Source organism: Loxodonta africana, chromosome 21 (assembly GCF_030014295.1).
Source record: "Loxodonta africana isolate mLoxAfr1 chromosome 21, mLoxAfr1.hap2, whole genome shotgun sequence".
Lineage (NCBI taxonomy): Eukaryota > Metazoa > Chordata > Mammalia > Proboscidea > Elephantidae > Loxodonta > Loxodonta africana.
In genome coordinates this window covers 10041356-10054223 of record NC_087362.1, presented here as the reverse complement: position 1 = coordinate 10054223, position 12868 = coordinate 10041356, and the positions used below count along the sequence as shown (strand labels likewise).

Genomic DNA, 12868 nt, shown 5'->3' with positions numbered 1-12868 from the left:
GTGTATCCACACAGTCATGTCCCAGGGTCTGTGCTCTTATCCACTATACTGTCTCTCTACTTAAACAGTTATGTCACTGAGGCAAAACAGAATGACAGTGAACTCTTCTAGGCACTACCACAGAAAGTGTACGTGAAAGTGAGTGAGTCCTGCAGTCAGAAAAATGGGCAGCTTTGATTCTAGGCTTCACCATTATTACTGCATACTTCACTATTGCATAAAAGGCAGTGAAGAACAGTAATTTGGGGACCAAGACTTAAGGGAAAATGAATTACAAAATAATGGCTAATTAAAACATCCACAAGGGTTGTTGTTAGGTGCCGTACAGAACAAAACATTGCCTAGTCCTGCGCCATGCCCACAATCGCTCTTATGCTTGAGCCCATCACTGCAACCACTATGTCAATCCATCTTGTTAAGGGTCTTCCTCTTTTTCCTTGACTCTGCACTTTATCAGCATGATGTCATTCTCCAGGGACTGATCTCTCCTGACAACATGTCCAAAGTACATCCAAACTATTCTGGTTGTACTTCTTCCAAGACAGATTTGTTCATTCTTCTGGCAGTCCATGGTATATTCAATATTCTTCGCCAACACCACAATTCAAAGGCGTCAACTCTTCTTCGGTCTTCTTTATTCATTGCCCGGCTGTCACATGTATATGATGCAACTAAAAATACCATGGCTTGGGTCAGGTGCACCCTACTCTTCAAGGTGACATCTTTGCTTTTGAACACTTTAAAGAGGTCTTTTGCAGCAGATTTGTCCAATGCAATGCATCTTTTGATTTCCTGAATGCTGCTTCCATGGGTGTTGATTGCGGATCCATGTAAAATGAAATCCTTGAAAACTTCAATCTTTTCTCCGTTTATCATGATGTTTTTTATTGGTCCAGTTGTGAGGATTTTTGTTTTATGTTGAGGTACAATCCCTACTGAAGGCTGTGGTCTTTGATCTTCATTAGTAAGTGCTTCAAGTCCTCTTCACTTTCAGCAAGCAAGGTTGTGTCATCTGCATAATGCAGGTTGTTAATGAGTCTCCTTCCAACCCTGACACCCCATTCTTCCTCACACACTCCAGCTTCATACTGTCTACAATGGTAGAAATTGCAAATTGAGTATCTCTGATCTAACTCAAATATTAATATCCTCCCTTCCTGGCCAAACGAGAACAATGTTGAAGCTGAAGTCGTTGGGAAGTCTTTTAAATGCTTAAATACTATTTGCACAAAGCTGCACAACTGAATATTTTCTTTTTCAGTATACCCATTTTCTAGTAGGTATCCTTTGAGTTTGAGAAAATTTTCCACCATTTTTTTATTTTTACAAGACAGCAACTACAACGAATTTCTTCTGTTTATTTCATAGTTCATCTTCTCCCCTTCCTAACCTTACTGTCAGTAGGACTACTTTTAATCAGATTTGAAAAAGAAGGAATACTAGGACAGTTGCTTTTGTTTTCAATTTCTAGCTAATCTACAAATAAATGTGTAAACCAAAGGGAACTTAATTTCATACACTACTTATAATTTTTTATGTTCTATTTCAATGGATAGTTTGAAAATATTTAGCCAGGCAAGAAAGAATCTGTGAGTCATGGTAGGCAGTTTGAAGTACCATTAAGACGTGAGTGAACGAGTGTGAGGGAGAGCGTGTGTGTGTGTGAGTGCGTCTGCGCGCGTGCGTGTGTTGTGCGCATCCAAGCATGACCACTGTTTACACTGCTTGGTCTGTTTGGGCTATAAGCTGTAACAGCAAAGACGCCTGTTATTAACGTAATTATAAATATATCCAGATAGCGTGATGATGTGTGCTTACAGTAAGTCAAGAGTCATCTTTATTACCACCATCAGAAATTGGGCTCATACAGAGGAATTCAAATACCATACATGGGTGGCCGATGGACTGAGAACAGCACTCACCACTGTCCACTTTAAGAAACCCTGAAGTAAAAGCAGCTTCTGAGAGTTTTGACACGTCTGCCAGATTAAGCCCACTGTCATCCCCTCAATTCTGACTCCTGGTGACCCCAGGTGTTACACAGCAGAACTGTGCTCCACTGGGTTTCACTGGCCATAATCACTACAGAAGAAGTTCACCAGGTCTTCCTTCCGCAGGAGCCACTGGGTGGGTTCGAATAACCGACCTTTAGATTACCAGCTGATTGCAGCTTTTAAAAACACCATGTTTAACACATAATTTACGAAAATTCCGTGGCTCCTGTTGCTTTCAACCAACTTAGACTTACATCCTGCTCTTTGGTTTTCCACTCACAACTATATCCTCTGCTGTTTCCCTTAAAGCTCTTGATCCTTCAGCCAGTCGGGTCTGCGCCCAGTTCCCCAAACGTCCCTGATGATCCCGGTCTCTGTTCTTGGTACTCACTATCCCATACCAGAAACACTCCTCCCTCCCCCGTTTCTGTTACTAGCGTCTAATTATTTTTCACAGCTTATCTCACATCTCCTCATCTTTCCCTTGCCTCATCATACAATCCCCAAAGCCTCTCCAACAACTGCTGGTAAACTATGAGACTCTGTTTAAAAATCTCTTCTATCGCCTTGGTTTAACTCAGTAGTGGGATTTTTGATGAGTAAATTTCTTGTTTTTCAAAAAAAAAAAAAGATTATAAGCTTGCTGTTGATAGCAATAACTCATTCTACATTTTTTTTGTATCCTTCACTACATTGTAATTTTGGACTGAGAAATGAAGCCACATCAAAAGGCCACTAGTGGGAATTAGTTAAAATGCCCCTGAATTGAAGTAGATTTAAATATGAGAATGTGGAGTAAAAAGCGCATGACCTGGTATTAAGGCCTCTCTCTTGAGTTCCTCAGTTTCCTTTCACTGTCCGTTCCAGGCAGCCACTGAGGCAACAAGGCTATTGAGGAATATCCATTGGACACAGCTTTGCACTCCTTTACCCTAAACTACATGAGTTTCAGATCTCAGAAATTTTCAGGAATTTTCACAAAATACAGTACATATGTCTTTTAATATTCAATGTCCTAGCAAACTCTATGGCACCGTCTCATAAATAAAGACATTACAATTTCTTCAATGAAGTACAGAAATATTCAGCCCAAGAAGTTAAAAAAAAAATAACAAACACCTGCCACTGAGTTGACCGTGACTCACGGCGACCCCATGCGTATCAGAGTAGAACTGTGCTCCATAAAGCTTTCAATAGCTGATTTTCAGATGTAATCTCCAGGCCTTTCTTCCAAGGACCTCTGGGTGAACTTGAACCACCAACTGTCTGGTTAGCAGCCAGCACCGAGCCTGTTAGCCGTGTGCACCACTCAGGATAAGTAAATACTCTACATAGCCTTCTGCTAGTTCAGATTAGGTTACTGCATCAAATAATTCATGAAAAATGAGCTTTTGGACTTAAGAACTACAGAAAAGGACCAGTGATCCTTTCTGACACTTGAAATTCGCTAGGGCACTGTTAGTACAATGAAGCAATAAGAAGGCACCACCAAAAGGTACTATAAGGCACCTAGTTGATTGATGCTATGATGAATGCCCAATAAAGCAAACCAAATAAACACAGTCTCTGCTTTCCAGCAGTTAGTCTATAAATTCTGAAAAATAAATCGAGCATGGGAACAACCTAAATAGTTTACGTGAGCAAAGTTTGGAAGAATCAATTATTCAAACTTAAAATATTTTTAAAAATCTTAGAATTACAGTACAAATTCAATGCACTAGCATCATTCCATCGAAAATTTTGGGCTAAACCTGGCGTTACAGAACCAATGATATCTCAGTTCATATTTTATTCAAATCCTAACTTATAAATATACATTTTGCAACAAAATGTACCCCTATACAGATTTCCAGAATACAAATCCACTAAGGATAATATACCTGGTGAAAGGTGAAACAATACACATTTGGAAGTCAACGGATGGATAATGCCTCTGCCAACCAAAATTTTTTTTCTTTCCATACCCATGTATATGTGGAAAACACCAACAAAGGTAAGATCATGACCTTTTCACAGACGTTACATTACCTCAACTTAGAAAACCTGCTTAATTACTGTCAGAAATTCTTGCTACGCACTGACTTAAGCAGTCTTTCTTATAATATTACTATGGATTAGACCATTTTTAGTCAAAGGGGCACCATTAGATGAAGTTAGGAAGAAAGCCCAGGCTTATTTCAGCTTGTGCCACTGAGGGCATTTGTTCTTCTTGTTGTTAGCTGTCATCGAGTCAGCTCTCAGTCACGGCGACCCCACGTACAACAGAACCACACACTGCCTAGCCCTGTGCTACCTTCATGGTCACTGGCATGCTACAGTCCTTTGCCTTCCAACGTAAGAGGCTCATCTTCCAGCGCTATATACGAAACTATTCTATTGCGATCCATAGGGTTTTCACTGGCTGGTATTCAGAAGTAGATCAACAGGTCTTTCTTCCTATTTTGTCTTAGTCTGAAAGGTCCACTAAATCCTGTCCACCGTGGGTGACCCTGCTGGTATTTGAAATACTGAGAGCATAACTTTCAGTATCACAGCAACACGTAAGCACCACAGAAGGGCAAACTGACAGACAAGTGGTGGTGAGAAGAACTAGAACCTAGATAAGTGGAACAAGGTGACCCTAATAATAAACGAATACTTCTTTTTGCCTTCTGCTAAACTTGCGATACACTGCTACAGCTTGCAGGGAGGAATCGGCACAGGGGCTGAAAAGAAATCAATCATGGTTTTTTCACAGACTTAGAAGGTCCAAACGTATTACCACACTTTTCTAAATTATATGCTACAAAAGTTTCAAGAAAAAAAAGGCTCTGATCTTGTTCCTGATTAAGTAATTTGAGTCTTCGACTCATCATTTTTCATGAGCTATAATAACACCCATCTCAGAGGGATGTAATGAAGACCAAAACAAAATATATTGTAAAGCTCTTAGCAAAGTGCATGGAACACGTTGTCGTTAAGTGCCATTGATTTGGTTCCAACTCATAGTGACCCTATGGTCAACGGAAGGAAGCACTGTCCAGTCTGGCACCACTCTTACAACCCTTGCTCATAGCCATTGTGTTGGTCCACCTCACTGATGGTCTTCCTCCTTTTTGCTGACCATCCGCTTTACCAAGCATGATGTCCTTCTCCAGGGGCTGGTCCCTCCTGACAGCATGTTCAAAATATGTGACACAGCTTCACCATATTCACTTCAAAGAAGCATTCTGACTGTACTTCTCCCAAGACAGATTTATTCGTTCTTCTGGCAATCTGTGGTACGTTCAATATTCTTCGCTAACACCATAATTCAGATGCATCAATTCTTTTTTGGTTTTCCTATTCATTGTCCAGCTCTAGCATCCATATGGGGTGACTGAAAATACCATGGCTCAGAATATTGCAGACATATCCTAATTAATATTTAAATTCTTGTTCTCAGTATACAGACGTATGTATGCTATCTAGAGGGTAGACTGAACTTGTGAAGGCCCCTGCAGCTGCCAAAGGTAGAGCAGTACTGGGGGTAAGTTCCTTTCATGCCAGCTTCTGTGGCCCAATACATCCCAGGAAGAGCCAGGAAATACCACTCCAGACTGGACTCATGTGACTACTAGTAGGCCAGTTCTCCCTCTCAAGAGCCCCAGAACTGGAAGACGAGAAACTAATCTCCCAAATCCACCCAGATCAATGTAGAAAGACAGGATTAGAGACTCACTCATCTTAAAGATATTCTACTGATGTAAGTAAGTAACTAAGTGCTTCCTACAGAGCACTTCTGCTGTCTCAGGAACAAACGGCTACCAATCAAGTTTTCACAGTTCAGGAGAAAGAATGCAAAGAAGCAGAAACTGAAATGAAAGATAAACTAAGCTTTTTATGTCCAAAGCTGTATATCCCTAGGTCCACTCAAAGTTTGTTGAAAATCATTTTAAGAGAGGAGGTGACTAATAATGATTTAATCATATACTCCAAGTGATACTGTAAATATAACAACTATAGAATCATCAGTAGAGACTCAGATATCAGGAAACAAGGGCCAGAATTCAGTCCTTTGGTCATGTAATCCTTTACCCTGCTCAGACAGGAGTTCTTGGGAAGTCACACCTTGACCCTCTAGCACGAACTGATGCAGGGTGAGATGAAGAAAGAGAGTTCAAAGGTTTCTACTTCCACAAACATTTACATTTCCCTAAACTTGAACTTCCTGTCTAAAGACTGAAAGTGATTTGCTGCCAAGAAATATGGACATCAGATAGGTACATCAGAGAGGCATCATGGGCATGGTAACATGAAACACGGAGAAGGTACCAAGTAAATGACTAAATATTACAACCACATTTATGGCCTATTTTACCTGAATAAAATTTACGTTTTCGATTTTAATGTAGAGCAAAAGAATATGCATACTTTTAATTTTCCCTTAGAGACTGTAGTAATACTTGTCAAGTGCTCAGATATTTGAAGTGTATTACACAGTTTAAGTTCTCTTGACCCTAGACAATTAATTCATTTTAATGAGATGGAAGTTTGTACAGCCAACCTCATATAGACAAGGAACTGCCAGAAATTCAAGCCAAATTCAGAAGAAGATGTGGAATGAGGGATATTCATTGCTAATATCAGATGGATCGTGGCTGAAAGCAGAGAATACTAAAAAGATTTTACCTGCATTTTATTGACTATGCAAAGGCATTCGATTGTGTGGATCACAACAATTTATGGATAATATTGTAAAGAATAAGAATTCCAGTCCAGAACACTTAATCGTGCTCATGTGGAGCCTGTACATAGAACAAGAGGCAGTTGTTCAAACAGAACAAGCACTGCATGGTTTATAATCAGGAAAGGTGTGTGCCAGGGTTGTACCCTTTCACCAAAGGTATTCAATCTGTATGCTGAGCAAATAATCTGAGAAAGTGGACTATATGAAGAACATGGCATCAGGATTGATGGAAGACTCATCAACAATCTGAGCTTTGCAGATGACACAGCCTTAATTGCTGAAAGTGAAGAAGACTTGAAGCACTTACTGATGAAGATCAAAGACTACAGACTTCAGACTACAGGATTACACCTCAACCTAAAGAAAACAAAAATCCTCACAACTGGACCATCATGATAAATGGAGAAAATACTTAAGCTGTCAAGGATTTCATTTTACTTGGATCCACAATCAACGTCCATGGAAGCAACATTCAAGAAATCAAACTTATTACACTGGGCAAATCTGCTGCAAAAGACCTCTTTCAAGTTTCCAAAAGCAAAGAAGTCACTTTGAGGACTAAGGTGCACCTGACCCAAGCCATGGTATTTTCAATCACTTCATATGCATGTGAAAGCTGGACAATGAATAAGGAAGACTGAGGAAGAATTGATGCCTTGGAATTACAACGCTGACAGAGAATATTGAATATACTACAGGCTGCCAGAAGAAAGAACAAATCTGTCTTGGAAGAAGTACAGCCAGAACGCTCCTTAGGAGGAAGGATGGCAAGACTTCATCTTACATATTTTGAACATATTATTGGGAGAGATCAGTCCCAGGGTAAAGGGTATCATGCTTGGTAAAGTAGAGGGTCAGCAAAAAAGAGGAAGACCTTCGACGAGATGGACTGACACAGTGACTGCAATAATGGGCTCAAACAGCATGGGTTGGGAGGATAGCACAGGACTGGGCAGTGTTTCATTCTGTTGTACACAGGGTTGCTATGACTCAGAACCAACTTGATGGAACCTAACAAGAAAAACAACAATCTTGTATGTCTTGCTCTTCCTTAAAAACATTCTCACCTTCTCACCCCACCCAAGACATTAAATGAATTGCCGCCTCTTCACGCTTCATTTGATGCATTCATCTGCTGGAAATTCATACCCAAGTTACAATTCAAGCTCTGCTCTTGCGTCAAGGTGCCTAGACTAACTAGGCCAAGTGATGACTCTTGTCTTCAGCAGCACAGATGCACCTTGGTACCACTCACTCCTTTGACAACAGGCATATGATCTCCGGCAGTGCTACCGAGTTCTGTGCATAAGCCTCTGTTTTTCCCACTGGGCTATAAGCTCCCTGAACAGTGGAAAATTGCCTTATGTTTTTCAAGATACCCCAAGCCTAACAAAGTGCCTTACAAATTCAACAATTACATAATGAAGATGATAACAAAACTGGTAAAATTAGTGACTAGTAAACACCATACATCGGCTAATCTGAAACTTCAGTTGTGCATGAGGATGACCTAGGATGCTAGTCAAAAATGTGTATGTCTAGACCCAACCCAGAGATCTGGTTGGTTTTAGGTGGAAAACAAACAAACAAACAAAATTAAAGATCTGTTGGGAGTTCTGTTTTTTGTTTTTAGGGAGTTCTGATGCAGTTAGCACATAGATTTAATTATGACAAACACTGCCACTGATTAAGTGGGAACAGTAAATAAAAATTAAAACAAGTCAAAAAAAAGTATGTGGAATTATAAATCATACAGAAAGGACATCTGGCATGTTACAAACAAGTTACCATTATTGTTTGTGATAGTCACAATACCATACATACTTTTACTATACTAAGTAAAAATAGCTATTTTCATTAACACAGTTAGTATTAATACTAGATGAATCTATTTCTTTGCATTTAAACCATAAATGTAGGGATAAAAAAAATTTAAAGTTATTTATGTAAAACAGAAGACAGATTATATTTACTCATTCAATAACAGTTGATCTAGATTATTTGCTTAATTGAAACAAGACTAAATTTTTAACTTTTCTTTCATTGAGTTCTATCTTTGACAAAGGTATTTTCAAAGTAAAACGTGCCTTCCTTACATTTATTAATCTCAAAATATATAAGTATTTAGGTATTCATACTTCCAGTCTGATTCACTTATTGGAATAACAAGTTCCACAAGTTTACCTCCTGACATGAACTGTTCTTCTGCCCCCCAATAAACGAACTTCTATTTTAAAACCAGACCCTTTGACTCCAACCAAGCAGAGTGAACTCTACCTAACCTCAAATTCACACAAGACTGGATTTAGCTCCTGCTCTTCTTTCTTCCTAGGTTTTGTCTTTTTTTTTTTTTTTTGCTTAGTTTGATGATAATTTGCAATATTTCCTCTTTTTGCCCATCATGTCCAGTTACTTTGAATCACATAACAGCCTACAGCTTTTGTCTGCCTTACTTTCTGACATTGACTTGTTTGCACTAACATTTTAGAATTTTTCAGTAAGCTATACAAGCATGAATCATTAAAAAGATAGCTAATAAACATAAATATAAGTTGAGAAACAAGGAGATCTTGTTTTCATTTGTAATTTTACCTCTAATTTTTTGCATGACTTTGGGGGTTGGGGTGAAGGATTGGACAGCTAAACATGGGTTATAACCTATGAACTGTTTTGTATTTTTAAAGTACTTCATAAATGTAAACCAAAAAACCTGCATTTATTAGGGATTATGTATATTTAGTATCTTCTGATTACCTTCTGAAATCTCTTCCAGGGGTTTATGTAGCTTTTTTTTTTTTTTTAATAGTCTAAATGAGGTGCTTATGTAGGCCACTCGGGGGCGACATGGAGTCTTTGGACCTTGGGCAGTTTTCACTGAAGGCACTAGCTCTGTCAAGGCTCCATTCACCCCTGGGGAACACCTTAGGGCAGCTAAAATGCACTGCCTGTGGTCTCAGAGGCTTAAAATGATGTTTCGTGCAGTATAAAAGAACCTACATCACATGCAGGATACCACCCCATATTCATCATACAGAATATAAAAGATGGTTAAAGGTGAAAAACAACATTGACAAACAAAAACGCACAGGGATTTTAACAGCAAAAGGAAAGCTTGATTACATCACAATGAAAATATTTTGACAATTAAAAATAAATTTACTTTTATTCTCCAACCCCACAACCATACATAATACATAACACACATAAAAACGCGCAAGCACGCACGCACACACGTACACATACAAGCACATGCACACACATTCATTCAGGACTGACAGCAGTGAGTGACTCTCATACAGACTCTTGGCTTATCAGGAAAAGCTTCTCATTTTACTTCCTACTTCCCACTTTCTTACTGTAAACAAAAGTAAGTTATTATAGGCGAGAGAGAGGATTGCCTTAAGTCACACTTTTCATAGTTTGACTTTGCAGAAACAAAAAGTGAATAAAAATCAAACCCACTGCCCTTGAGTGGATTCCAACTCATAGAGACCCAATAAGACAGAGCAGAACTGCCCCCTAGGGTTTCTGTGGCTGTGATCTTTACGGGAGCAGACTCCCACATTTTTCTCCCACGGAGCAGCTGGTGGCTTCCAACCACAGACCTTCTGGTTGGCAGCCCAGTGCTTCAACCACTGCACCACGACAAAATTCAAGGCGCTCAAATTACAGGAAGCGTTAGTGGGTCCCATGCTACATTTTTACAGTACTGAAGGACAGGACAACGTTCTCATCACTAGAATTACAGCAATGTAAGAATACGCATTGAAATTGTTTTGTAATTCACAAAAAACATATGTTCTCCAACTGAATGTATATCGCTTTCACTCAAAAGTTTGTTTTTTCCCTGAGCCCGATGCTGAATTATAAATCTCAATATTTTAAAATTTTCCTCCAAAATTTAAATACTAAGAGAGTTTCTTAGATTTCTAAACTTGTTCTTCTCAATTTTAAAAGCAAGTGTATTTCAAACGACAAATGGGCATGAAATTGAATTTCTCCACACTCAGGACATGTCAATCAAGTTAGTCAAGGAACAGTTGAGGGTAACACACCACTGACGCTTCTCCACTTGCCCTCAGTTGACCTAAACCACGGCAGCCTACTTCCAGCAAGGGCTGCTCCAAGTGTTTGAACAGAGACTTCTCAGTAAAACACTAGGCTCAATATCAAGCTTCTTCCGAAGTTTAAGACCTCTATTGGCACCGCAACGTCAGGTTTGAACTCCAGCTTTTTCACAAGAGCAAGTAGGAAGCAAGCATAAATATGATAACTCCTTTCTGAAAATCAGAATGCCTCATAAGTATCTTAGAAAGTTTTTTTGTTGTTGTTGTTGTTTAGGCAAAGAATTAAATACCTCTTGTTTTGAAAAACAAGAACCTTATTTTTCAGTATTTCACGACGAGATTTCAGAAATTCAGAGTTTATACAGTTGAAAGCAGTCTGGTTTTTTACTATGATCTACATGAGAATTGCCCCCTGTTGTGCCTCAGGTTTGACCAACTTCTCCAAGTGAACCTCCAAGTTTGAAGCTCTCATGCTTATTAGCAACTACGTTCCTTCACGCTTCTTTCTCAAAGCGCGCACCGAGCCTAGTGCTCCGCGTAACACGCGCGAACGCTCCAGGAAAGCGCCCGGGTTGACCGGTCGTCCTTGCTCCAGGAGCGCTGTGGACTCCCACGAGCCGGCTAAGGGGAGAGGTCTTCCCCACCCGCGCTCGCCGGGGCTGCGTAACTGCGCAGCGTTCGAGACCCCTCCCTGCACCAGTGGAGAGGACTCAAGATACCCCCATTACCAGGCACCCCTCTGGGCCTTTTCACTTGTGTAAGTTGCTTTCCATTATTCCCTTAGTTAAAAAAAAAAAAAAAACTTTCTATTAATAATAAAAAGAAGAAGAAAAAGGGAACTTTTCTTCAGTGAAGCGCACCCACAGTTCACTCACTTTGAATCCAACGTACCCAAGGTTGAAGGCTACCCACGCTCTGCGCAGGCTCTGGGGTCCAGAGCGACCCAAACGCCCGCCCGTCCCCGCGCAGCCCGCAGCCCAGCCCGGCCCCGCGGGCGCGACCCGCGCACCTACCTTGGCCTCGCCGGCGTCTGGCTCCTCGTTCGAGAAGCCGAGTCCAGACTCGAAGGCGGCGGCAACGGCGGGCGCCTCGCGCCGACCCGGGAGCAGCGCAGCGGCCAGCAGGGAACACGCCAGAGAGAAGAAGCCCAGCAAGTGCATGGTGGAAGGAGCGGGAGCTGGGGAGGCCGGGCCGCGGTGGGGGCCCCTGCGCTGCTGCGCTCCCCGCCGGGTCCCTCTCCCCCGAGATCCTCCCGGTAACCCCCTGGGCGAGCCGGCGGCGGCGGGCGCGGGTGCGGGGCTCCGCGTTCCCAACTTTGCAAGCCGCCCTCCCAGCCAGTGCCGGAGCGAGGCGACGGGTGTCAGGTAAAAGGCTCACAGGAAACCGGACATCCGAGCTCCCCTCATTCGGAGCCGGCGAGGTGAAGCGAGGGCGAGGGCGGACGGCTCCTCGCTTCGCGCTGTTGTTTTTGCTTTTTGGAAGTGGGAGGGAAAAGGCCAAACACCCCGCAATTTTCAGCCCCTCTGAACCCCCCAGAGCCCTCCTCCCCCTCCGCCCTCCCCTTCCCCGAAGGGAGACGAGCTGGGCTGCGGGAGCTGCCGGAGAGGCGGCGGCGGCGGTGCCGGGGGCGGGCGGAGGGCGGCGGGGCGCCCGGCTGCTCGGCGGCGCAGGAGTCGCCTGTGCGCGCCGGGCTGAGCGGCGGCGGCGGCGGCGGCGGCGGCGGCGGCGGGCGCAGGGGCAGGGCATGGCTGATGCGCCCTCTGCCTGCGCTTATGTGAGAGAAAGCGCCGAGGGAGGGAGCGTGCCGAGCCCGGGCTTCCCTCCCCTCTCACTTTCCCTCGGAGGCCGTCTCCCTCGAGCTCCCCACGTCCCTCGCCACCTCCCCAGCGGCCCCACCTCCCCCCACCTCTCCTCCCCTCGGCTCGCGTCCCCTCCCCTCCCGGGAGCCGGCGGCTTGAGGAGCGAGTTCAGGCTTGGGGCTGGAGGGCTGCAGGGCTAGCTTTAGACACCACGTTACCACGCTTGGTCAGGTTGGAGCGGGAAGAAAGCAGATATATGGGGGAGGAGGGAGACGACCCTGTGTCCTTGGCAGCTCTCGG

General features: G+C 42.7%; 1 protein-coding gene across 1 annotated transcript in view; it reads right to left on the bottom strand.

Moving 5' to 3' along the window:
• The window catches only part of VEGFC (vascular endothelial growth factor C), a 122770-nt gene extending 110474 nt beyond the window's left edge, over positions 1–12296 (bottom strand). Inside the window, exon 1 of the mRNA XM_003415823.4 lies at positions 11783–12296. Within this exon, the coding sequence (XP_003415871.1) occupies positions 11783–11929 (147 nt within the window). The 5' untranslated portion in view covers positions 11930–12296. The remainder of the gene's footprint in view (positions 1–11782) is intronic.
• Positions 12297–12868: the final 572 nt, after the last annotated feature.